At 55.3% G+C, this 24,507-nt stretch overlaps 6 protein-coding genes across 6 annotated transcripts; 5 read left to right on the top strand and 1 right to left on the bottom strand.

Annotated features, from left to right (window-relative positions):
- Positions 1 to 3,134: 3,134 nt before the first annotated feature.
- Positions 3,135 to 6,632, top strand: DICSQDRAFT_134259 (RNA-binding domain-containing protein). The gene is made up of 8 exons (XM_007363310.1): positions 3,135 to 3,338; positions 3,391 to 3,637; positions 3,694 to 3,931; positions 3,986 to 4,955; positions 5,012 to 5,183; positions 5,238 to 5,439; positions 5,504 to 6,303; positions 6,362 to 6,632. Exons 1-8 carry the CDS (start codon positions 3,271 to 3,273, stop codon positions 6,605 to 6,607), a joined length of 2,943 nt encoding a protein of 980 aa, XP_007363372.1. The 5' UTR covers positions 3,135 to 3,270; the 3' UTR covers positions 6,608 to 6,632.
- Positions 6,633 to 7,008: 376 nt separating this feature from the next.
- DICSQDRAFT_55223 (eukaryotic translation initiation factor 3 subunit 6) lies at positions 7,009 to 9,408 on the top strand (the record flags this gene model as incomplete). Its single annotated transcript, XM_007363309.1, has 11 exons — positions 7,009 to 7,120; positions 7,178 to 7,272; positions 7,326 to 7,476; positions 7,542 to 7,667; positions 7,724 to 7,878; positions 7,932 to 8,041; positions 8,094 to 8,238; positions 8,297 to 8,464; positions 8,526 to 8,659; positions 8,721 to 9,111; positions 9,184 to 9,408. 11 exons carry the CDS (start codon positions 7,009 to 7,011, stop codon positions 9,406 to 9,408), a joined length of 1,812 nt encoding a protein of 603 aa, XP_007363371.1.
- A 283-nt stretch (positions 9,409 to 9,691) lies between these two features.
- Positions 9,692 to 12,516, bottom strand: DICSQDRAFT_101546 (urea transporter; the record flags this gene model as incomplete). Its single annotated transcript, XM_007363308.1, has 14 exons — positions 12,455 to 12,516; positions 12,394 to 12,399; positions 12,165 to 12,334; positions 11,987 to 12,079; positions 11,733 to 11,924; positions 11,604 to 11,680; positions 11,310 to 11,547; positions 10,935 to 11,255; positions 10,744 to 10,878; positions 10,515 to 10,688; positions 10,371 to 10,457; positions 10,070 to 10,312; positions 9,815 to 10,003; positions 9,692 to 9,751 (listed from the first exon to the last, which is right to left on the bottom strand). Exons 1-14 carry the CDS (start codon positions 12,501 to 12,503, stop codon positions 9,692 to 9,694), a joined length of 2,034 nt encoding a protein of 677 aa, XP_007363370.1. The 5' UTR covers positions 12,504 to 12,516.
- A 2,367-nt stretch (positions 12,517 to 14,883) lies between these two features.
- Positions 14,884 to 15,916, top strand: DICSQDRAFT_167705 (class I glutamine amidotransferase-like protein; the record flags this gene model as incomplete). Its single annotated transcript, XM_007363307.1, has 3 exons — positions 14,884 to 15,154; positions 15,212 to 15,304; positions 15,360 to 15,916. 3 exons carry the CDS (start codon positions 14,884 to 14,886, stop codon positions 15,914 to 15,916), a joined length of 921 nt encoding a protein of 306 aa, XP_007363369.1.
- A 900-nt stretch (positions 15,917 to 16,816) lies between these two features.
- DICSQDRAFT_81901 (Pkinase-domain-containing protein) lies at positions 16,817 to 19,889 on the top strand. The gene is made up of 11 exons (XM_007363306.1): positions 16,817 to 16,849; positions 16,912 to 17,052; positions 17,155 to 17,380; positions 17,446 to 17,578; positions 17,771 to 18,116; positions 18,202 to 18,328; positions 18,393 to 18,496; positions 18,570 to 18,676; positions 18,747 to 18,958; positions 19,068 to 19,110; positions 19,175 to 19,889. The coding sequence occupies exons 1-11, from the start codon at positions 16,825 to 16,827 to the stop codon at positions 19,352 to 19,354; spliced, it is 1,644 nt and encodes a 547-aa protein (XP_007363368.1). The 5' UTR covers positions 16,817 to 16,824; the 3' UTR covers positions 19,355 to 19,889.
- A 1,643-nt stretch (positions 19,890 to 21,532) lies between these two features.
- On the top strand, positions 21,533 to 23,049 carry DICSQDRAFT_178932 (uncharacterized protein). The gene is made up of 4 exons (XM_007363305.1): positions 21,533 to 21,691; positions 21,749 to 21,984; positions 22,038 to 22,550; positions 22,616 to 23,049. Exons 2-4 carry the CDS (start codon positions 21,843 to 21,845, stop codon positions 23,008 to 23,010), a joined length of 1,050 nt encoding a protein of 349 aa, XP_007363367.1. The 5' UTR covers positions 21,533 to 21,691; positions 21,749 to 21,842; the 3' UTR covers positions 23,011 to 23,049.
- The last annotated feature ends 1,458 nt before the right edge of the window (positions 23,050 to 24,507 follow it).

The raw sequence follows: 24,507 nt of genomic DNA, 5'->3' as shown, positions 1-24,507 counted from the left end.
GACGTCGATGACGACGTGCGGGGCCGCCTAACTATAGCTTTCCTCCGAGATCGTCACCTGCGACCTCACGCAGAACAAACCTCGGGACGGGACATGCAGGTCACACACCTCCTTCCGTCCCGAACGCCCGTTGCTCGGAGTACGCTCGGGATCGTATTTCCATTTGTTGTATTCCGTGCCCCCGTGCGACGCGGACCGCGACCCCCAGCGTGTACTCTCTTCAAGGTCCGACGGGCTTTTCGTGCTAGGGTTCCGCGACACAAATCGTCTCGCGTCGTTGTGCGACCGCATCGTGCTACCATGGCCTTCCCTCGGCAATGGACTGAACCTTGGAATATACAGCTGCGTGCATGGCTTCTGCATTCTACCTCTCTCCACCCGTCCTGGGAATTTCGTCACCCCTTAGAGATTTGGTCGCTTCGTTTACGTCCGGGAGCGAGCGTAGCCTACCTCCGTAGCGCGAACAGGCCCTTCCGGCCCTCGTTCAGCCCGCCAACACCAACACACGCGGTGGGCATCCATGATTGAGAACAGCGTTCGCGACGACCGAGAGGCTCGCACGAAGCGAATTCCCCAAGACGAATGCCGCGATAAGCCCACACGTGTCGCCCGTCTCGCACGTACGAGATGGCAGGGCGTACGTATCCCATGCCATTTGAAAGGCGATAAAGACCTACCTCTCGCAGGGTCGCGCGCGCGGACGCCCGGAGGAAAGACCGTTGACCGAGGGGGCTGCGCTGATTTGGCGTAAAGAAGTCACAGCGTCACGGATGTCGGGCCCGAGAGTGCGAGATGTATCGCCGGAGAAGCACTCATGCCAAAATAGTGGCCAACCTCGTGCCCACACCTGGCTCGCAGCCGGGGAACCCAGTGTGGAGCTTGTCAGTCTTGTGAATACGGCCAGGCTATGCGCGAAGTCGGTCTGAGAACCCGCGCGGGTATGGTATAGGAATGACGGGGAGATGGGAGGGATGCTCAGGGCGCGGGCGAGCGGGAATTCTTCCGGCGTTTCGGAACGCTGAGAAGCGGGCGGTGACGCGGGAATGGGTTAGATGACGATGTGAGACACCGTATGAGAGCAAGGAACCCGAGACAGCTAAACGGAGAGGTGTGCGACCGGTTTTAGCGTCTTCCCAGCCTCCGTGATTGGCGGGTACGAGCTGCCATCCCGAGTCTCGAGGGATGATTCAACTGTTATTGCGACGACCATGTATGTCAAGCACGAGCAGTCGGAGAGAAGGACCGAGGATTGCGAAGTCGCGCAGAGAGATGTACGCGATATCGATAATCACAGCGCGAGGCAGGAGGGTGCAACGTGTTCAGTTATCGCAGAGCGTTGAGTGGCGCGCTTGTGATGGCTAGCAGACAATGAGGGCGCGGCAAGAGCATTCGCGAGCGAAGCCGTTAGAGTTGTGTACGCATCTCCAGAGGGTCGGGCGGGTACAACCCGAATGCGTTCGCAGCCACCCCGTAGCCGACCGCAACACATGAGGATTCGTTTTTCTGCAGTCACACGAGGTTGCAGCGTTGTGGCTGATTACGAGGAGGATCGTGGGCGCCGCGCGGCTAAATACTGGGAAGATACGACGGGAAACACGGAGGGAACACGACATGTACGGCATCGGTGCTCACCTTGCTCTCATGGAGTCACTTACCCTTGCAATTACAGTTTGGAAGCTATCAGTGTTGAACACGCTGCAAGGGTTGCGGTGGAACTAGGAAGGCGGATGGAGACGTATCAGTCACAGCCCTGACGCTTCGGAACCACATCAGACATCTGAGAAGATTTTGTATCAGTTCAACAGTCAAAGATGGTTGTATCGTTGGGGTTCCTCCGCGGCGCTGGGATATGATAAACATAGTCCGATACGGAAAGAGTATTTCATTCAGATGGTGATGTATGATTCGTTCGGCGAAGAAGCTACTCACAGCCAATACTTAGTCGTTTGTGATACGATTGAGAGCGACGTGCCACAACGCGTAAGTACCGAAGCATCAAACAAATGGCAAAGCCATAATCATGCTGGTGAGCGGCATGATGTCCGACGGTATGTTGAATCGGAGAGAACCTTATGCGGGGGCTGGAAACAAGCTGCAGCGACGATCAGAGATGCGAGCTCTCAATTGAACACTGGAACGGTGCTCTAAGAGCGTCCAGCTAGCATTGCTTACCCTTGCACTCGGGTGTCAACGTACTTGCCGGTGGCAAGCACCATCTTGGTTTGCAATCATTGCTAAAACCTTCATGACGGCCACAACCTAACACTTCATGACGGCCGCAACCTAAAACTTCATGACGGCCTCAGTAAATTGGCATGGGACAGTGTCAATAGCCTACCTGAATCCCTGCTGTTGACCCATTCTAGGCATTCGCCGAAATGGGAGCCTTCTGATAAGCTGTGCCGTCACTGAATATCGCTGCGCCAAGTCGGGATATGCCGCTCTCCCTTGAAGCTTCTAGTGGCACAATGCCAAAGACACAGACTCGGCGTGTGGGGTACCCAGTGCGCTGGCTAGCATGCACTTCAGTCTCGTGTATGCCAGACCCAGAACGTACCAGTCGTTTCACCCAATTATGTCACCATCTTGTTGTATGAGGGCTCTACCGGCGAAGCCAATGCTGCCAAGGGTACAAAGCATTGCGACAAAACACGTATCAGTGGCAGGGGACGCCGTGCAATGAAATGTGGGCGAGGCTGCCAGAGCATCCTCCTCATGCAATGGGAACCTTGATGGGGTGTTAGCATCGTCTTGAGTCTGTGTGGAGGATGATACAGCTGTCCCCTGTGTTTCGTGACGTAGCTGAGTAAGAGAGCACGTTTGGTCAGAATGGGGACGTACCTAGGTCCTAGGCACACATACTTCTACCTGGTGACTTCAACTTTGATCACACAACATTCAGCAGCAGTCACAACAAGCAGACATACAGAAGGATAAATCGACGACACGGCAGCGACCAGACGAACGGTGGTGGCGGGACTTGCGACGACGTCGACGGTGCTGCAACCTGCAGCGTCGTGGTGCTGCCGGCATACGCGCCACAGATGACCGCCGGGGGCGGCCCGGCGGACCGCTGAGGCCGGACACATATGGGCGCCTCACGAGGATTTTTCGCACTTAGCAGTCGCCGAGGAGTGCCAGTCGCAAGGATCGCTTCTCGGGCGATCGTCTACTGCTGCCTCGCGCTGCTCTCTTGCCGGTCTTCGTATCACGAATCTGTAGACACGAAGCAGCTCATCTAGCGGCCCTAAAAGTTGCTGAACGGGAGCTATGTCGACATTAGGGAAGAGGAAGGAGCGCGAGGATCAGGGTGAGGAGCAGGAGAAACAGCATCATGGGTACGTCGCACGTCGATTCGCGAATCGTCATGATGTGCTGAATGATCGTCAGGTCGACACTGTTCGTGTCCAACCTGCCTTACACTGCGACATCTACCGACTTGAAGACCCTCTTCTCCGACATCGCACCCGTGCGCACCGCGTTCGTTGTGCTCGAGCATGGCACGGGGATCTCGAAGGGTGTCGGATATGTCTCCTTCGCCATTCGGGAGGACGCGACGATGGCCATCGACAAAATTAGCAAAGAGGGGATCACGCTCGACGGTCGAAGCCTGCGAGTGCAGTGGGCCGGAAGTAAGGTGCGTCAATTGGTGCATGCCGGACGATAACTCGCAGGAACAAGTGTTTGCTACAGAATAAGGATCATGAACAAGGCAACGAACCAAAAGAGAAGGCCGCAAAACCAGCCGCTCCCAAGCCAGCAAAGCCTGTAGCACCCTCCAACCCTCTTGCCATCCGTACAGTCGTACTATCCGGACTTCCGGCCGGGATCGACTCGAAAGCGTTATGGAAGAAGATCAGGAAACTGTCAGGTGCGGAGAAAGTGGAGTGGCCCGTGAAGTCAGACTCTGGGCAAGAAGACGCTACCCTTGGTACGACTCGTCTTTCCGCTGCTGCTGTATCCATCCCGTTCATGCCATCTCCAGCTCATGCCATCTTTGAAACTCCTGCGAACGCCATGGAGGCCGTGAACAAGCTCCACGCACATGTGTTCAAGGGCTCGCTCCTCTCCGCTACCCTGAAGAAGCGTCTTGACAGCCTTGCGAAGGTGGCGAAAGCGAAGCCCGCCAAGCCCTCTGCTCAACAAAAGTCCGTATTCGGCCCCGCGCCCAACCGCAACAGCCGGCTCATCGTGCGCAACCTACCGTTTGACATCACGGAACAGGACCTGCGCGCGATCTTCCTCCCCTACGGCCCTATCTACTCCATCCACATCCCCCTCACGTCCGACGTCAAGCCTGAAGAGGGCGTAAAAGCGGACGAGGGGAGCGACCAAAAGCCGCAGGTCAAGCAGCGCTCGAAGGGCTTTGCGTTCGTCTGGTTTCTGAGCCGGAAAGACGCGGAGAAGGCTATGGAGGGCTGCAATGGCACGGAAGTCGAGGCGGGGATGGCGGAGGCACTCGTGTCCGACAAGCAGAAAAAGAAGAAGCAAAGAAGGGAGGAGAAGAAGTTGAAGGCGAAGGCAAAAAATGAGGATGGCGAGGGTGGGGAGGATGAAGACGAGGACGACGAAACCGATGAGAACCGGAGGAAGCGGACGATCGCGGTGGACTGGGCGCTGAGCAAGGATAAGTGGGAGGCGGAGAAGGCGAAGGTGGAGGAGGCGCTGGCGGAAGAGGAGCATGCAGATGTCGACATGAAGGACGAGGAGGGGAGCGAGAGTAGCGAGGGGGGAAGCGGGGAGAGCGATTCGGACGAACAACTTGGCGTGCACGACGGCGACTCGGACGACAGTCACTCGAATTCTGATGGGAGTGACTCAGACTCCGGAGAGGATGACGATGAGGAGAAGGACCAGAAGCCAGCCAAACCTACGTTGCCTGCACCCGAGGTCGGAACGACTGTGTTCGTCCGCAACGTACCCTTCGAGGCTACGGACGACGAACTTCGTACACTGTGAGTCTCTGCCTTTACTATAATTTAGCCTCCCTGACATTTTCTTTGCTTTGCAGATTCCGTGCGTTTGGTCCTCTGCGATATGCCCGTATCACTATGGACCACGCAACTGGCCGTTCACGAGGTACCGGTTTCGCATGCTTCTGGAATAAGGAGGACGCCGACAAGGCGATCGAGCAAAGTGATATTCTTCGCGCCGAGACTGTGGGGAATGAACCCGCGGTGACGGTAAGACGTTTAAAGTTTCATTAGAGCGTCCGTAATCTAAGTCGTCCTTCGTAGACAAAGAAGAATCCGTTCAAGCTCCCGTCCCTCCTTACGCCCGATCCGTCAGCTTCCATCGCCCGAAACCTTGTCCTGCACGGCCGCACTCTCGACGTCAGCCGCGCCGTCACTCGAGACGAAGCATCCAAGCTGAAAGAGGCCGGCGAGCGCCAGCGCGAGAAGGCAGATAAGCGTAACCTCTACCTTCTGCGCGAAGGCAGTACGTCCCTTGTTATCTTCACTCAGGAACCGCACTGCGTTCTGACGACGAGCCCTTTGCCCAGTCATCCTTCCCAACAGCCCGGCGGCAGAGCTGCTTCCGCCTGCGGAAGTTGAGAAGCGCACGCAATCTTTCAACGCCCGCCGCGCCCTGCTGCGCTCGAACCCATCCCTGTTCGTATCTCGGACGCGTCTCAGTGTCCGCCAGATCCCGCTCTTCGTCTCAGAACGCATGCTCAAGCGCCTCGCCATCCACTCGATCCGCGCGTTCGAGAAGGAGGCAAAGGAGGGCAAACGCGGGCCCCTCAGCGCCGACGAGCTCATCGAGCGTGCCCTGACCGAGGACGCGGACGACGAGGATGTCAAGATGGAAGCGGAGGACGACTCATCGTCAAAGCCCAAAAAAGGGAAGCATGATGTGAAAGGCAAAGGCCGCAACACGGGCGTGAAGCAGGCGAAGATCGTCCGCCAGCAGGACCGCGTTGACGCAGTGACGGGCAAAGGGCGGAGCAGGGGTTATGGCTTCCTGGAACTCACAAAACATGCGGATGCGCTGCGCGTCCTTCGCTGGGCTAACAACAACCCCGTCGTGGGCCGGCTGTTTGAGGAGTGGTGGAAAGCAGAGCTGGAGGACCTAATCGCCACGGAGAAGAAGAAGCCGGAGGGGAAGCGGGACGAGACGAGGATGAAGCGGATCAGGGAGGAGATCGAGAAGGGTGTCCCGCCGAAGAGCAAGAGCGCGCTGATTGTGGAGTTCTCTATTGAGAATATTCAGGTTGTGCAGCGGCGTGCGGCGAAGACAGGCTCTGCAGGGAAGGAGAAGGAGAGGGAGAAGGGCGCGAAGGGTGGTAAGGAGCAGAAAGTGGTTAGTCACATCTCTACTTCTGTTGTTAATTGCTGCTGACCGTATCCTTTTACATTAGGCGGGTGGAGACAAGAAGGTACAGCGACGCAAGTCACTTCCGAGCATCAAGACTGAGGAAGCTGAAGCGGAGCTGGAGGATCGTCCCAAGAAGAAGCGACGTGTTTCAGACCCTCTCAAGCCATCTGCCACGCCCGCTAAAGGCAAACAAGACCAGTCGTTGCCTGCCGAGCCCCCAAAGCAAGTTGGCTCATTGATTGGGCGGAAGCGGAAAGAGCGGAAGATGAAGAAAGTGCGAGGAAAGTAGCTCGCTTGTGATAGGCTTTCCATGGGTCTGTGCTAGTGTTGTAAGAGCGGTCAGACTCGCAGCGTGTCCGAAGCATGTCAGCTTCTAACCTCATGATATTGAAACCTTCAATCTGGCGCCTTCAGAGTGGTGAGATGAGCACATGGCCTCCAGGGTTAAGTGTTATTGTTCGAGTAAAGTTCGCCAGTCTGGGTTGAGTGCAGGGCAGTAACCAGTTACCACAGAATAGCAATGCGTACCATCCGACACACATTGGCGTCTCCTCCACGTGGATTCATGGAGACGCCCAAGATTGGGATGGCTGAATTTTTGCGATCTTGAGGACGGCACGGGCATCGCTCTCGGAGCTCTGAATTCCAGCTCGCATTGCTTGACTTGTACCAGTCTCAGATATACTCAAAATGGCTCAGCATCGCAAAGCTCTCTGGGAAGCTGATCTCGACGAAGATCTACAAGATGTTGACCTCAACCTGGCCATCGGGAGCTATGGTCAAAATGGCTTGTACGAAGATGGTGCGTCCCTTCGTGGGCAGCTGGGGGACACGCTTGTTGAGCTTCCAGAGGGAGCAGCACAGCCAAGGATAGATGAGGCGACCCTTCTTGCTGTCCAGCAGCAGATGGCACAGCAAGCCGCCTTTGCCCAGATTCCGGACGTTGTGAAGCGAGTGCGTATATCAATCCGAGTTGGGAAGACGAGTCTGTGCTGACTGCAGGCTAGTTTATTGCGCATTTCCATCAAGCTGTTCTGGAGAACAACCTCGCGGAAATCACTCTGGCATACGAGAGCGGCTGGAACCGACTGACCGAGAAGTTCTACGCGAAGACGGAGTGGCCGGAGGCAGAAGTGATTGCACCTCTAGTTAACGATGGTGCGTATCTTCAGCAAGATTGAGGCACCTGAGCAAACGGATGAGATGCTCATGCATCACTGAAGATCCAATATTCCTTATCCTCTACCGTGAACTCTACTACCGTCATGTCTACTCCCGCCTCTCCCCCGACATCGACGATCGTTTCCATTCCTACGAGAACAGCTGCGAGCTATTCAACTACCTTCTCAGTATGTCCCTCGCCTTTTCTTGTGTAATATATGGTCATTGAACTTGGGATGTGTAGACTCCGATGGCCCCGTTCCCCTCGAGCTTCCCGAGCAGTGGCTATGGGACATCATTGATGAGTTCATCTACCAGTTCCAGTCCTTCTGCGTATGGCGGTCCAAGGTCAAGTCAAAGACAGAGGAGGAGTTAGGTATGCTCGCCGACGCGAACCAGGTGCGTCATTCTGGCGTCCAGAATCGAGGGACATCCTTGCTGATCATGACCAGGTCTGGAGCTCTTACAGTGTGCTCAACGTCCTGTACTCCCTGATTCAGAAGTCAAAAATCAACGAGCATCTCGTTGCACTCCAGGAGGGCAAGAGTGCTGAGGAGATTGCGTGAGCATCACAGATACCACCTGTTCGATGTGAACTGAATAAGCGCTGTCAGTGAGATTGTCGGCGAGTACGGTACTCGCCCACTCTACAAGTTGCTCGGCTACTTCAGCCTCATCGGTCTCCTCCGCGTCCATAGTCTGCTTGGTGACTTCACTCTGGCGCTGAAAGTCATGGAGAATGTTGAGCTCAACCAGAAGGTTTGGTCCTGCACACACGCGAGGTGCCGAGATGCTAACACACATTTACTCGGAGCAGTCGCCATTTACTCGTGTCACCGCCTGCCATGTTACGACCTACTACTACGTTGGTTTCTGCTACATCATGCTCCGAAGATATCCGGACGCCATCCGTGCATTCGTCTCCATCCTCAACTTCATCCTCCGGATGCGGCAGTATCACACAAGGAGTTACCAGTATGATCAGGTATGACAGTTCCCAATTGGCACCGTGCCAGCCCCTAACAGGGGTGTCCTCCCTTGTACAGATCAACAAGACCGCCGACCGGATGTACGCGCTCTTTGCAATCTGCAACGCGCTCTCGCCTACTCGGGTAGACGACAACATCTCCAACATCGTTAAGGAGCGCTATGGCGAGCAGTTCGCCAAGATGTCTCGAGGGTGAGTTCGCAATCATATACTCGCGTGGATCCATCAGCCCCATCTGACTTGGACTCCACAGAGAGGAGGGCATCCCCGCCTTCGAGGAGCTCTTCCTCTACGCCTGCCCCAAATTCATCTCTGCCAACCCCCCGCCCTACGACGACCCCGAGGTCCTCTCCACCTACATCAACGATCCCCCGGTCGAGCCCGCGCAGCGCCACCTCTCGCTCTTCCTGTCCGAGGTGCGCGCGCAGGCGCCCGTACCAACGCTGCGGAGCTTCCTGAAGTTGTACACGAGCCTAGACGCGAACAAGCTCGCAGGTTTCCTCGATGCCGACGAGGAGGAGATGGTGCAGCAGCTGATGGTCATGAAGCAGGCGAGCCGGAGTGTGAGCCGGGTCGAGAACGAGAAGGGGCTGTTGGACGGACAGATGATCTCGACGAGCGACCTGGACTTCGTCATCAACGAGGTGCGTCTTGTGTCGTGCTTCGCGTTCCGAGATGCATTTGAAGGAAGTCGTGGCTGACGAGCGTCGATGCAGAATATGGTGCACATCGCCGAGTCCACCGTCGGGCGGCGGTACGCGGGCTGGTTCATCCGCAACACCGAGCACGCGCAGCGCGTTCTCGACACCCTCCGTGTTGCTCCGCTCCCCGTTCCTCAGAGGCCCGCCCCACAGCCTGTGGAGGCGGCGAAGGAGGGCGCTACCGCTGCGCCGAGGCAGGGCGGGCAAAAGGTCGCATGGGGCAGCGTGAAAGCCGCATGAGCTATGAACCATTGCCAGTCGATCGATCATTGTCGCCCTCATTATACAGCTTGAGTGTGTGCTACTACTAGAGTATGCGCTACCTGATGTATCCCTACGTCTTTTGTCGTTGAATTGTTGTATGATGCTTTCACCGTCACATCCCGGGACGTAGGGAGGATCGTGTTTGAAGACGACTCGAGCAATCTATTTTGGGAGATGACGGCGGATCGGAGAGAAGAACGTTCAGAAACTATTGCTACACTTTCACGTTGAGGACGTATAATCAAGTCGTATAGCACCATCATGCGCTCAGCGGCTTTTCGGAATGCACAAACTCCCCACTCCCCTTCGCGAATATGTCCTGTTGGTCGTGGTTGACTATTAAATCCAAGCACAGCGTACGAAGGCATCAACTGTGACAGACCTTGATGATACCACGTGTAATCATGAACAGAGCTTGACGACTCTCGTATAGCGGGTACAACACCACCGCAATCGCAGAGCAGAAAGCCCAGATCATGCCGATGACAACCCATGCCGTCAGGCCGCCGACACCATACACTGTTTGGGCGAAGAACAGCGGGAAGGGTATGATGATCAACATCACAAGCGTCTAGAAAAATAGATGAGAGAATAGTTTGCGACCCGGTCCTCTGCAAAGTGTATGTCTGCTACGTACGAGAACGACAGATGCCCATGCGGCGAGGCGGAATGCCTTGTTCAGAGCGACGGGGTCAAGTTCCCTCTCTTCTTCAGCTGCCGCGGCCTCCTCTGACATGGGTTCGATTGACACCTCAGTCGAATCGCGCTTCTTCTCGTCAACTGAGCCCTCGCGGGAAGGCTCAAGGTGCTTCTCGACCTCCTGGGAATTCCCGGGCCTGTTAATCGCACGAGTAGCCTCGAAGTCGAAATTTTCTGGCCACTGCAGGGTCAAGTTAGCATCATTTGATGTAAACGAGGAGATAAGACAGCAAACATACGATCGTCGACACAACTATGGTCACGATGCCACCGACGCCGATGGAAGCCAGGTTGCCAGCCAGCATCTCTAGATCGCCACCAGTTGTCTGTGATACGTGTCAGCCTGACGTTCGTCCACGCGCAACCTAGTGATGGCCGCCTACAGTGACGGTGAGCTCTCCGCCGTTGAGAGCAGAGGTCGTGACAAGCCAGGCCATAACACCCATGCAAAAGCCGGCGATAGCGCCGATGATACAGCCCCACTTGTTCGCCTTCCTCCAGGTTACGCACATGGCTATGGGGACCACTGCGGATCCGAGAACGACACCCATGAATTCCTGAAGATTTGTTCGTCAGGTACGTTTGTGAAGAAAGCTTTCGTGGAGTACGCACGTAGAGCCAGCCCATGGAGATACCGATGTAGAAGAAGATAAGCCCGAGGAAGCCCATGACGATTGCGAAGAGGGCCACCATCGCATGGGACACTCTCAGGATCTGCTCCTCGGTAGCCGTGGGGTTAAAGTATTTCTATAAACCGGTCGTCAGCGCATACATACTCAATCTCTGTGTGTGATTTCCCGCACCTTGTATACATCATATGTCAGGATTGAAGACACCGCGATGAGCTCTGCAGACGTTGCGGAGGTGACAGCCAAGAAGAGAACGACGAGAAGGGCCGCAGCGCCTCCCTTCCCGAGAATAGCGGCCGCAGCGGCGGGTGCCGGAAGACCCGCGGAGACATCTGCAGCAGAAAGAATGCGCATGTCGGGATCCCCGCGGAGAGCGACAGCAGCGAGACCGAGGGTAGTGGAGAACATGAATGGAATGGCGAACCACGCGAGACCACCCAATAGGTATGCCTTCACGCATGTGGCGGGGCGGCTGGCGATCGCACGTTGCCAATACTGGGCGAATGCGAGGTCAGATCGGGAGAAACACAGAACGGAACCGTTGCTCACTGCCTGGTCCTGGAAGACAGTGGCGAAATTGCCGATGACGTTGATGACGCCGAAGATGAGACCGTTTTTGGAGCGGATGGTTAGGTAGGATCCTCCTGCATTGCCTGCGACAGGCTGCTCTGCCGACGCCTTGGCGAGCAGGTCGTGCATCGCGGAAAAGCTTCCGATCTTCGGACTTGTTGCGTAGACCGTGAAGATGAACACGAAGATGATGGCGAAGAGAACGCTTGTATGGGTGCTGTGCGGGTTGTGATTAGGTGAAACGCTGCTATGCAGAGGAGAGAATATGCTTACTAGTCGCATAGCAATGTCGCTCTCATACCACCAACGACCACGTAGATAGCGACTCCCAATGGGATCAGGAAGCATGCCTGGGTAGACACACATCAGTAGGGACGCGTACCGTCGAGTAGAGCCACTCACAGCGATGGTGTTCATGCCAGTCAGCGCATTGACCGTTGCAGACCCGCCAAGGATCAGCATGGACGACACGATGATATTAGTGGCCAGGCCGAAGAACATGAAGACGAAGTGAGCGACAGTGCCCCATCTGGCAGCAACGATCTCAAGCCATGTGTGCGCATGTGGAGCATTCAACTTGAGCTTCGCGGCAAGCTGTGCGGAGACGGCGGTACCAGGTCAAGACCGAGACACGGATACGTGAGGAGCTTCTATACCTGCGCAAAGAGCAGGACCTGGACTGTTGCACCGGCACCATACCACCACGGCCCAGAGATCCCATCTTTGTATGCGACCGCACTCGATTGCAACTGTGCATGGGATCATGTCGCCGGAGTGTTAGCACGCTGTCGCAGGGAATATGGGGTAACAAAAACTCGAGCCCGAAGGACATACCAACGTTGCAGCCCAGGTCCAGGCAGAAACAATGCCCGACGCAATGAGCCCAGGCTTGACGCTTCGAGACGCGCTGTTAAACTCTTCGGAGCTCTTCGGCGAGAAGCCTGTGTAGCGCGCCTGAATAGCGGTCAAGACGACCATGAACGCGCTGAAAAAGAGTCCGATTCCTAAGACGTTCGACTTTCTTGAGCATGGTCCAAGGGCATCCCTGTGCGGATATACATACCAACGACTAAAGGCAAGAGCGTCAGAATATGTTACCAGATTGGAAGAGAGCTTGTACATACCAACTCCATACCCTGCACCTTGTGGCAGAATTGGTTCATTAGCAGACATTCTCGCTGACAGTCTTATAGCGCCTTGAGTACAATCAAGAAGCAACCCCGGCGTCACTGCAAGTCGTCAGAGTCGTCCAGAAGTCTCCTCGGCGCCGAACGGTCAAAAGGGTCGAGGAGAAGGAGCTCCAGGATCCTCTTCTCGCACGCTGCATTTAACACACACCTCGCCTTGGGGATTGTATCAGGACAAGGGTTCTCGATATCTAGCACGCGCTCCACTTTGGCTGGCTTATCGTCTTCTAGACGCGGCTAATTGTTGGAAGCCCTCGAATGGGAGCCCGACGGGAGGCGTTAGGAGGGACGCACTTATCTACGACCCGGGCTTGTCGGACGTGGGGAGCCAATACGGCATCTGAGAGTGGTCGCGATAAGCAAGCCGCCCCGTATGGGTACCTATCGCGTTTCTCCGTGAACGACTTGACTGGTTGTGGTAGCTACGATTCATGCCACAAATGCCATCTGTGTAAGAGAGTCAGAGTTCAGGCCGTCCTGGGGTATGTATAAGTGATCGCAAATGAACTCACGATGTTGAATAGTCCGCGGTAGAGTCGCTTGGCCAGCTATCGACCCGCGGCTAAGAAGGACGGCGTTTGCCGAACAAATACCCGTTTTCAGGACAAGCGCTTGCGAGAGTATTTCCCCGGTTTACCGTGAGCCACGATCTGAGTCGATCATAGTGCACGTGGGAGCTCGTGCCAGTGACTATGCACACTCCTCATCGTCAGGGTCTATTGCCGCAGAGCTTTCGTCCGCGTTCCTCCACCACTACGTGTTCGAGTCGGGAGCTGAGTAGCAAACGGTACGCCAGTGCTGCGCAGCAGGGTATATCGTCTACCTGGTACGGCCCTATTCGACCCGATGCGTCCACCAGCTCTTGATCCTGCCATCTCACACAAATGACAACTTACTACACGGAGCTTCCGGCCAGGCTTAAGTGCGTGGCTGCAAGAAGTCTGTTGAATGGCGGACAGACTTAAGGCCTTCAAGTTGTGGGGGATGTGCGACGGCGTTCTACTGCAGTACTAGTCTTCGATCGTGGCAGGATATTGTGCAAGCCAATGGCCATGGTAAGCGACCCCGTGCAGGAGCCCCAGGCGTGACCCGAGCCTCATACTGCGGGACATTGGCGTCTGATGCCTTCGGGAAATAACACCTCGAGGGAGGCGCATGTCCATAGTCACGGTCCTATGACATTGGTACATGCACTTGTGTGTCAAAACAGCCTAGCATAGTGACGTTGCGAAATGCCAGCCCGTGGTCTTCCACCTAACTTCTTGCGGCAAAACCAGAGACAGTGATCGTGCTAGGCTCTTCGCAGCTAAAGCCTGTCGCTCCCTGAACCTTCTCCTGACAACGGTGCGCGGTACGAAGACCCGTACACGGATCGCATGACATTCCGTGCACAAGGGGTACCCGACGAATGTCGAATGGTACAAGTACGCACTCAGCTCCGCTTACGCATGAGTCGTCCTAGTCTCCTTCATAGTACTCGAAAATGCCGCCATCTTTGATAACATGTACCCAGTATATCGCCCTTTGACCTACCCGGAAGACCGCATCCTCGACAAAGGTAAGGTTGGCCCAACGAAGATTCGACCCCATCACGTGATTATCACGTGAGCTTGCGAGGTCCCTCGCTCCCTCTGCATTGAGGAAAAAACTTGGATAGGCGGCATGTATGGTACCACAGAGCCTATAGCTCAATTTTATACGAGCCGATACCCCGAAATCGCAGTGGAGGGGCGGGACACGGACAGTGTGACAGGCGTGATGGGAGGTGTCGAATCTTCGTTGGGCCAACCTTACTAGTAGTGGTCGCATATGTAGAAGTATAGCCGTGCTATCCGTAAGATATTCGGGTGAACTATGTGATATCACAGCCTGTAGCAGTGTTCACATTCAGTATGTACCCTCCGCGCTATAATTTCCTGTAATCCATTCATCCGTGTCATCGCGTGTGGCGGATTTCTCAAAAAACTGTAAAGGAGACGCCCATAAGGCATGCAGGAGGGTGATAGATTCCGTATCTCGATCTCGAAGATGAGATCACCGCCAAGCTGAGCCACAAGCCACCCAGAACAATCTCAATTGGGGGCACCATCCAGCTTGATATCGATTGCCGTCTCTTCCCCGTCCATGAAAATAATCATAAGGGCGTCACAACAAAGGCTGTAAGGGCTGTACAAATGCACATCAGCACTACATAGCAGCTGCTGACAAACACGACGCTTATTCACATGTACATATGCGCATGCGCGATTCGGCACAACACTGACGCCTAGACATCGCATCATCGCACTACCCTTGTCTGGGCTCTGAAGCTGAAGTCCAGCGACAGACCTACTGTGCATCGACCATCACTCAGCTGAACCAGAATCATGTCGTCATCGCCCAAGAAGCCCTTCCGTATTGCGGTCCTCCTGTGCGACACGCCCATCGAGCCTGTCGTAGCCGCGCAGGGCGATTACGGTCAGATCTTCCGCACGCTCTTCCGCAAGTCGCTCGAGGCCACCCAGGCCAAGTTTTCAAAGGGTGAGGAGGATGGCCTGTCCGATGTCGATTTCGCGATCGACGCGTTCGACGTGCGGACGAAGCTCGAATACCCAGAGAATGTGGACGAGTACGACGCGGTGCTCCTTACGGGGTCCGGTGCGTGCGTCTCGCGTCGTGTGCTAGGTTGCTTGGATGACTGAACCTCGTACGAAGCTGCGTCGGCGTACGAGAACCTTACGTGGATCAATCGGCTTATTGACTACGTCAAGCATCTCGCGGAGGAGAAGCCCAAGATCCGATTGATTGGTCAGGCTGTATGTACGTGCGCCTCAAGACGCGTGCTGACTGCGATACATCGTAGGAATATGCTTCGGGCATCAAATCATCGCGCGTGCCTTGGGCGGCGAGTGCGTGCCCAACGATGGCAGGTGGGAGGTGGGTCCAACGCCGCTACAGCTAACAGAGACGGGAAAGAAGCTCTTTGGTGTACCTGAGCTCGTGAGTCCCCCTCCGCAGCCCTCCACAAAACTGCCGCTCACACTGCATACCCATCATTCCTCCTGCGCCATGTTGCCACAGAACATCCAACAGATGCACCGCGATCACGTTCCCGCCGTTCCGCCCTCCTTCTACCTTCTCGGTTCAACCCTAATCAGCCCGAACCAAGGTATGGTCAAGCTCTACCCAGGGGGGTCACCCGAGTCCGTCTCCCCAGCCGACGTGCACATCTTCACCGTGCAGGGTCATCCGGAGTTCACCCAGTTCATCGTGGACGAGATCGTCAAGGCGCGGTCGTCGACTGGGGTGATAGGCAAGGACGTAGTGGAGGACGTCCAGAGAAGACGGGACCTGAGGAACGACGGGGTGGAGGTGGTCGGGAAGACGCTTTGGGACATCTTGCGCGCGTCCAGGGCGTAGCGATAACGCGTGATGTCGAACTTTGGTCTCATCAGCTACATACTCTTATGGGCCGGCGAAGGCCAGGGTCACAGGCGTACCGATATTGAAGGGCGCCCAGCCGAGAGTCATACCGTGTCGCCATTGGGGTGGACGTACTTAGCGGCACATCATGGGTTGTACACCACAGAAGTAGACTACATGCTATGTAGACGCGGAACATAATGATGAGAATCAATGTGCCGCGGAGGAAGACTTACGAGAGGTTCACCGAGCGCCGCACTAGTACGCGGCTGCGGTCGGTGCTATCAACTCCGAGAGAGCCTTGTACAGCCGTACGCGCATGCGGTCCTCCAACACAAAGACCACACTTGCTGTTCCATCACGCCACAGAGGGTTCGGTTGCCGTCGAGACAAGATTGACTTCAGTCAGTGGAGAGGTCGCAGTACATACCTCTGCACGCTTTTGAGTTCGATCGAGGGAGAAGCTAGGGATGAAATGGAGGTAAAATCGTAGCTGCTTGGGGCTCCGGACACCAATGACCAAGCGGAATGATGGGGAGGCCGGTATGAATCGGAAGATGATGAGAGCGCCATATTGACCGAGGACTGTTCTAAGATAGGAGCGTAGAAAGACAATAATACGCGCACATGCGTTGGGATGGCCGCGACCAGCCGGAGATTCCTGAGGGGAGCCTAGCGATAAGATGGGTCAGACAGTGAGATGGCCATGTGCGAGGGAAGAACGTAGAGCAGGATGGAATGCGGGCTGCAGCAGAGGGTGGAGAGAGCAGCGGGCGTGGCAGAGGAGATGAGATGGGATTGGCCGAGGAGGAAGATCGCTCGGGAGTCTGACTGAGTCTCTCACCCGGCGTCCATATCCTCCTTCCGGAGCGCGGCCCACCGCGATCCTCTTCATTCCCTCCACCATGTCCTGGAAGCTTGGCGTAAAGAGTATGTCCCCCGCCAGTGTCCTGCAGTTGCTCAGCGCGACTGATACCGTTTCCAACCCGCAGAGACGACAAAAGACACGAAGGAGAACGGTGCCTCCTCTCGCTCGGTCACCCCCATCCCATCTCGCTCCGTGACCCCCAAACCTCCAGATGGTGCCGAGAACAACTTCCGCTCGGGTACCCTTACCATTCGCATATTCTCTGGTATGTTCTCTTCTCATCGACGCGTCCCTCGACACTCGGGATCTTGGGAACCAAGCTCGGCTCGTCGTCCGCGACTTACCTCCGATATCTTGTGTTTGTCAGGACGCGGCCTCGCGCTCCCTCCAGGGATCCAAGTCCCCGATGTGATCCAGAAAGCACTCGACTCAGGTCCACCTGCCCGCCGATCGACAAGCAACCGCGACAGTCTTCAGCGCAAACAGTACTGGTGGCTCCCCTACGTCGTCCTCGAGTTCGACAAAAACGAGATCCTCGTCGAGGCCCTCGGCGGAGATCTCTCCAAGCCAGAGTGGAACTACCGGGCGGATTTGTGCGTCCCCCTTCTCTCTTCCTGCCCATCTACACATCCCCCTCACCCCTCGTGCACCCGCGCAGCGATGTGTCTCGTACGTCTAACGTCTCCGTCTCCGCCTACCTGCGCACTGCGCAGTCTCTGCGCGGCCAGGAGGACATGGGCAACGATATCCTTATGGCCCGTGTGGACCTCACCCCCGTTTTGGACGGCCATGTGAGTGAAGCTTATCGTCTGACGTATGCTCCTCGTCGATGCTGACCCACCCATGCCCTATCCTCTCCGTTCCCGTCTCCTCTACCATCTGACCCCGCCTATGGCCGATTGGCCCCCCGATACACCGCACTGGTCCCCCGTTTCGCCTGTTGCAACCTCTGCGTCTGATTCGCCTGCACACGTGAACAACAGCACGCGTCCGACCAGTGGTACAACGCGACCGCGGGCGTCGGCGCGTTCCACCTCAAGATCGACTTCAAGCCGGCACGGCACGAGTCGCTGACGATCGAGCAATTCGACCTCCTCAAGGTCATCGGCAAGGGCTCGTTCGGCAAGGTGATGCAGGTCCGCAAGAAGGACACGCAGCGCATATACGCGCTCAAGACGATCCGCAAGGCGAACATCGCCTCCAGGCCGGGGGAGATCACGCACATTCTTGCAGAGCGCACCGTGCTCGCGCTCGTGAACAACCCGTTCATCGTCCCGCTCAAGTTCTCGTTCCAGACGCCGGATAAGCTGTACTTGGTCATGTCTTTCGGTCAGTCCGTCCCTCCTGCTGTTGCACACGCATCTGGGAAGTGTCGTGTCATGGAGGCTAACTGTCATGGCATCAATGGTCGCAGTCAACGGCGGAGAGCTCTTCTACCACTTGCAGCGTGAGGGCAAGTTCGATGAGGGCCGGAGCCGGTTCTACGCCGCGGAACTCCTGTGCGCGCTTGAGCACCTGCACGGGTTCAACGTGGTCTACCGGTACGCCACTATCCGTGTGCTGAAGTCCGATGTGGGCGGAGGTTGTTGCTGACATGCGGCGCAGAGACTTGAAGCCCGAGAACATTCTGCTCGATTACACCGGGCATATCGCGCTATGCGACTTCGGACTGTGCAAATTGAACATGTCGGAGACGGAGAAGACTAACAGTGCGTCTCGCGTCCCCTAATTCTGCCATATTGTTGTACGCGTGACTTACGGATTAATCGCTTTGGCGTGCAGCGTTCTGTGGTACACCGGAATACATTGCCCCAGAGCTCCTTATGAACCAAGGCTACACGAAGACAGTCGATTGGTGGACGCTCGGCGTCCTCCTGTACGAGATGATGGTGCGTGCGAAATTCTTGTTTTTCCTCGTGTGTTTGGTACACTTTCTCACACTCTCACCGATTGTTCTAGACCGGTCTTCCGCCATTCTACGACGAGGACGTGAACGTGATGTACCAGCGCATCCTGTCGGACTCGCTGCTGTTCCCACAGGACATGCCGCATGACGCGATGACGCTGATAACCGGCCTCCTGCAGCGGGACCCCGCAAAGCGACTGGGCGCGAACGGCGCCGAGGAGATCAAGAGGCATCCGTTCTTCTCGAAACATATCGACTGGAACAGGTGTGTACCTCTTTTTCGCGCGGTATGGAATTGGTCGGAAGCAATACCATCCCCGCGATACGATGAGCAAGGATGATCGCTGACGACGACGTTGCGTCATGGAACTTAGATTGATTGCGAAGAAAATCCAGCCCCCGTTCAAGCCCACTGTCGTATGTTTCTCGTGGTCCTCCGCAGTCTGACATCATAGCGTGCTCACAATGTATGACATGATAGGAATCCGTGCTGGACACGGCTAACTTCGACGCGGAGTTCACCGGGGAGAAGGCGCAGGACTCGCACGTCGACGATACGCCCCTTTCGGAGACGGTCCAGGACCAGTTCCGCGGTTTCACGTATAACCCCGGGAACGAGTACCTCAGCGAGAGCGTCAGCTACCCCAGCGTTATGGGCTGAGTCTTTCAGCACCGGCTTGTAGCGACCTTTCTGTACGCTCCCTCGCCTCCTCCTTTTCAGTTCGGCTTCTCCACCAGTACTCGGATTCCGTGGGTTCATGGACGTCTCCGCTTGACACTCTTTTGTGTCTCTCCATATTTATTTGTGCATATCGCACTTGTGCTCCCTTTGGGACCTTCCTCTCGTTTACCCTCCCGCTGCATCAACGTGTGGCCCTGCCAGCCGGCCCTTGATACGCCGTGCTATCATTCTCATCTCTTACTCTCATCCTCCCTCTCACCGGAGCCATGCTGTAGTTCGTTCCCTCCCCCCTTACATTTTGTTGGAATCATATCCCTGTCTGCTCGTCGTCACCCATGACCCTCGTCTCCATCCTCCTGGCATTCGCATCATACACATACATACACATGGACGCTACTCTCTGCCCTCGAACCGAAATGTATCGTTGGTCGTTCCCGTCCTCTCCTGTCCGTCTAAGCGTTCAGTCCTGTTATCTTGCGTTGTTGTACTGTTGTGTATTGCGAATGTAACTCCCCCTCCCCCTGCTCGTGGTGCCAGTGCGTATGAGATGAGTGTGATAGTCTTCGTATTCTTATTCTCTGGCTATAGCGGTCACTTGATGAGGGGACCGTTCAGGGTCCGGCATCAAGCTCGAAAACGACGTCGATGAAGATATATAGCGCGATTGATTAGGTCCAGAGGCACGTCGACGATGCGCTCCAGCAAGACGCTCAGCTTCTCATGGCGGGTAAGCGCGGGTGCGGGCTTGTTCTTTGCGCCCACCGTCTTGTCGGACGTCCCTTCCACCGCGCTCGTGAACTAGGAGAAGATCACATTTGGGCCCCTCACGGCGTTCACCTAACTCGAAACTGAGGAAGACGTTCTTCGGATGGTGAATGAGGATTCTTGTTGGGCTTGCGGGCTACTTCTTGTCTCGGGACGTGGGGATTGCCGCGGAGGCTCGTGAGGCTGGGATGGTTGGAACTTGGGACGAACACGTCATTGATCGGCCAGGTAGTGTTCCCGTTTGGTAGGATCAAAGAGAGCGGGCTCGGTGAGTGCGGTGGTCGTGCCACTGATGAATGGATGCTGATTTCCCTCGACGTTACAGGGCGCGAGGGCGGACATGGTATTGTGGAATACATGGACATCAAGCGCTTCGCGTTGTGAGGGAGGAAGCGCTGTAAAGGACGGATGGAGCAATGCAAAGCTCACGAACGAGTATGTATAGTAAATTCGCTTCAATTGTTCTTTGACTACGGCATGCTTCCATCTCCTGTAGCATTGACCACCGTTCTCTTCAATGTGGGGTGGGCTACAGAATGATGAAGTACACGAGTGCTTCTACTTGCACATGTGCTTGCAGCGTTCCGACTGGGAACGCAACAACGTGAGATATGCATCGATGTCATGCAAGGCTAAAACAAGTCTCCTTTCAGTAGCAATACCTCGGCCACCATCAGGGTCGTTTGGCGCACTGATGCAAGCAAACGACAATATTGCATCGTAACGGCCAGGTCGCGTATATAGCGGAGAGATAATGACTTGGAAGGTCTTAGTCCGGAAGCCAACCTGTTGCCACCAACTGGCACGATCCTCGGACATGTTTCGGTCATATACATTGTCAAATTGCCAAGGTCAGCATAGCATCATAACCGCACCAGATAAGGGACATCTGGCGTACACATAGTGCATTTGAGATACGTATACTTCAATTCTCTTGGGTAAAGCTAGGCTGAATTATGAACGGCAGGATAGGAACTAAGGCATGTCTCAGTGAGTGAACCCTTGAATGGCCGGGCGGTGTCACTGGGCTCATTTCGCTTACACCGCCGTAGAATACCGCCAGCCATCATTCAGTGGGAGGAGCCGCTACCCCAATAGGCTGATACTGTGATCTGAGCTATGTCTAATCTGGTGCTGGTCCGTTTGGTCTATGTCCGGCTCGGTACGCTGTCCTGCTGTGCCGATCTGAGGCCTACCACAAGTTGCATCGACGGGGTCATCGACTGCAATGGTAGGACGATTGCGCGCAATAGACGCAGGTCCGCGCTCTGCGTATCAGTATCGTTAGCGGTGCAAATCTTCCCGTGGGTGCGTGGCCAAATCCCGGGGTCATTACGGCATCTGATTGCCAATAGACACCCTGTGGATCACCGTGTCGGCCGGTTTCTCGAAGTACTTATTTCAAATTGCAGGTTCAATTCAATCTGAACACGACAGTAATTGCAACCCAGCAAACCAAGCGGTTCCGCCTAATCTGCGCTGGGTGAATGTTGAGATACGCTTGACGTTTACTGTTGACAGCGATGGACAGGAGACGTTACGGTGGTCTAGGTAGGCCACGAGTGCCCCTTGAAATTCCACGAAGCGTGGTTTTGATGGGCGGTTTAGGTGGGCCGCTATATCCCAACTCCGGTTTCCTCTTTCTCCTTAGACCTCTTCCCTCTCGGTCTCTACCACATCCCACCCACTCTTCTTGGTGGCCATGAATTGGGCTTTCGTTGACGACGCGGACCCTCGGATCCAATACTCGTCAGGATGGCAAGCATTTGTGAACGGATCGGAGTCCGACGGTACGAAACACGGGGCTGCAGAGGCCGGCTTGACTGCAACGCTGAACTTCACCGGTATGCCAGAGACGATGGCTTGATGATAAATTACAACTAATACCAGCATATAGGGACCCAAGTCGTCGTTGTGGGGTCACTGGGCTCGGTGGATGTTCATGGTGTACCCACAACTCTTTACACCATCGACAGCGCCGAAGCCGGGCTATACACGGCACCCATCATTCAGCCTGGTGGTTTCGCGTTGAACGTAACCTTCTTTCAGTCCAAGGTTCTTCCCCCAGGCGACCACACGCTGACGATCACAAACGTGAATGGGACCAAACCGAACGTCTTCTGGCTCGATTATATCGAGTATTTGCCGTCAACAACTCTGTCGACGTCTTTCGTTGCAACTAGTCTATCACAACCGACTGTTTCATCCTCCTCCCCGACCGCCATCGATACAACGTCTCCCACTGAGACCTCCACAGTCAGCTCGTCTACGATGCCTGCGTCTCGCAAGAGTCGCAGCAACGTTGGTCCCATTGTCGGCGGAGTAGTTGGCTCCGTTGTGCTCGTCCTCAGTGTCATAGTTCTATTGTGGTATTTGCGGCGACGGCAGAAGAGTACATCCGATGCGCATGGTATGCCACCTCAGGGCCAATGCTCAAACCGCCAGATTTGGTACTGATCACGGCCATGGGAATAGGTATCCGACCATTTGGGTCCTGGAGGAGCGCTCGCAACAAGGATCCCGTCACTCGCCCCCGTTCTTCTTCAAAGCAGATGGTGGCTGGCGGCTTGTCAGATCCTTTACTTGCCAGTGCACCCTCTCTAAAAGCTGTTGGCTCGGCAATTCCAACGTCCGTCGATTTCCCTCCAAGCCTGCTTTCAACTGCGTCAATATCTGCGCCTGTTCAAGCCGCTGTGCCTGTACCTGTTCCAACGGGTCAGCGGGAGTCGGGAGAACTAGCAAACCCGTCTTCAGGAGGGCTGATTCTCGACGGAGAGACAGAACCTTCAGTACTAGTCCAGTCGGTGGATTCGGGATTGCGATTGACGAGAGGAACGTCAGTACTTCCTCCGCCATATACTGCTGAATGAAGTGACATTTCTGCTGCACTGTCATATTTATTGGAAGCTACAATAGACCCCTGTATTTGACTGTTGGCGTGGTCTTCTGGACTACAGAGGCAAGACTCTGCCTGGTGGCCATAATACGCCAGCTAGAGGCCATGAAGACGACGTAGGCCGGCGCGACCAGCTCCTGCAATGTCCACCCACGAGCAAACCATCTGCCCTTCGAAAACGCTTGGGCTTTCGGAGGGTCACTTTTTGATGCAACAGGCATCGATCCATAGCTAGCTAAAGCCATCATTGAGCGCGAGCTAGCAACACCGGCAAATCTTCCCAGATATGAGTAGGCGACAGTCGCCTTTAGAGCAGACTCCGGAGAGCGCGAAATTCCGGAAGGACTGTTCATTGTGTGATATGATTTCGTTGGACACTGTGCAGATGTCTTGAAGCGTATCGTTTCACGCGGTGATTGGGGGCATTATGTAGCACGGGTCCTGCGCCGGCCCGCGAAAATGCTGGCTTGATGGCTGTGCACTGATGTACTGGACCAAGGACGAACGGCTTTGCAAATTGATGCCGGCGCCGTCGACTTACGCATGCCATCTGAGCCTAAGCTTGTCTATCCGTGTATCTCTGTTCAAACAGTGACTCCTACGAGCCTCTCCTGGATTGCGTTCTCATGGACGTGAGAACAGAGCTACTCATGCTCCGACGTTTGGCCTTCGGGCTGCGCTTGCTTTACGAGCGCGGCGTAGCGATGACGATCCCCTATTATGGTGACGAGCTTGCGGCCTTGGGCTGCTCCTGGGGCCAGGAGGAGCTCTGCAAGTACCGACTCGCCTGCAGCGTGACGCATGCCGAAAACACTGAGGAAATATGATCCCAGTATCGGCGTGGCGCTCGCACAAGGTTCATCGCCTCCGATCCCATCTTCGGATTCCAAACACCGCGTGAAGCGCCAGATTACAGAGGTTGGGGAACACGGAGAGGATGAGCACATTACCGCCACATTCCCAGCGTGTTCCCACCACATTCCGCAGGTCTAGAGGATGTCATGGTATTAACTGCCTTCCCCTCACATTCCGACCATGTTCCCCACATATTACTTAGACATTCCGCACCCTGCGTAACATGGGATCAAATGGGATATACAATTTTGTATCTTATTATTCATATCCATTTTTGGTGCCCAGCTTGGCGCCTAGTATTCGTCCCGATATTGGCAGCCAGATTGAATTAGATCGAAATGAATATATATTCAAATGGCGACTCTCCTACGCTACATCCGGACTTCTCTATATATCATACAGACCGGCCCAATCAACCCTAACCCAATCACATCATACCCGTAGCCGCCAGCACAGCGATACTGGCTTACAATTGGACATCAGACACAGCTGAGATGGCACGCGCAATACATGCATATATGCACTCACCATGTCGATATTTGAGTTCTGCTTGGAAAGGATTAGCAGTACACTGTAGCGTTGAAACTGGGTACTCACAGTCTTAATCAAGGACAAT

This window comes from Dichomitus squalens (genome assembly GCF_000275845.1).
Source record: "Dichomitus squalens LYAD-421 SS1 unplaced genomic scaffold DICSQscaffold_6, whole genome shotgun sequence".
Classification (NCBI taxonomy): Eukaryota; Fungi; Basidiomycota; class Agaricomycetes; order Polyporales; family Polyporaceae; genus Dichomitus; species Dichomitus squalens.
This window is presented reverse-complemented; position numbering and strand designations above follow the sequence as displayed.

Bases quoted from the DNA above. Each gene is read 5' to 3' on its own strand.
- DICSQDRAFT_178932 (XM_007363305.1), top strand. From the start codon at position 21,843: ATGAATTGGGCTTTCGTTGACGACGCGGACCCTCGGATCCAATACTCG. The intron at 21,985-22,037 runs GTATGCCAGAGA...ACCAGCATATAG, and splicing joins TGCAACGCTGAACTTCACCG to GGACCCAAGTCGTCGTTGTG. The intron at 22,551-22,615 runs GTATGCCACCTC...CCATGGGAATAG, and splicing joins GAGTACATCCGATGCGCATG to GTATCCGACCATTTGGGTCC.
- DICSQDRAFT_134259 (XM_007363310.1), top strand. From the start codon at position 3,271: ATGTCGACATTAGGGAAGAGGAAGGAGCGCGAGGATCAGGGTGAGGAG. The intron at 3,932-3,985 runs GTACGACTCGTC...TGCCATCTCCAG, and splicing joins GCAAGAAGACGCTACCCTTG to CTCATGCCATCTTTGAAACT. The intron at 5,184-5,237 runs GTAAGACGTTTA...CGTCCTTCGTAG, and splicing joins GGAATGAACCCGCGGTGACG to ACAAAGAAGAATCCGTTCAA.
- DICSQDRAFT_81901 (XM_007363306.1), top strand. From the start codon at position 16,825: ATGTCCTGGAAGCTTGGCGTAAAGA. The intron at 16,850-16,911 runs GTATGTCCCCCG...TCCAACCCGCAG, and splicing joins CTGGAAGCTTGGCGTAAAGA to AGACGACAAAAGACACGAAG. The intron at 18,677-18,746 runs GTGCGTGCGAAA...CGATTGTTCTAG, and splicing joins TCCTCCTGTACGAGATGATG to ACCGGTCTTCCGCCATTCTA.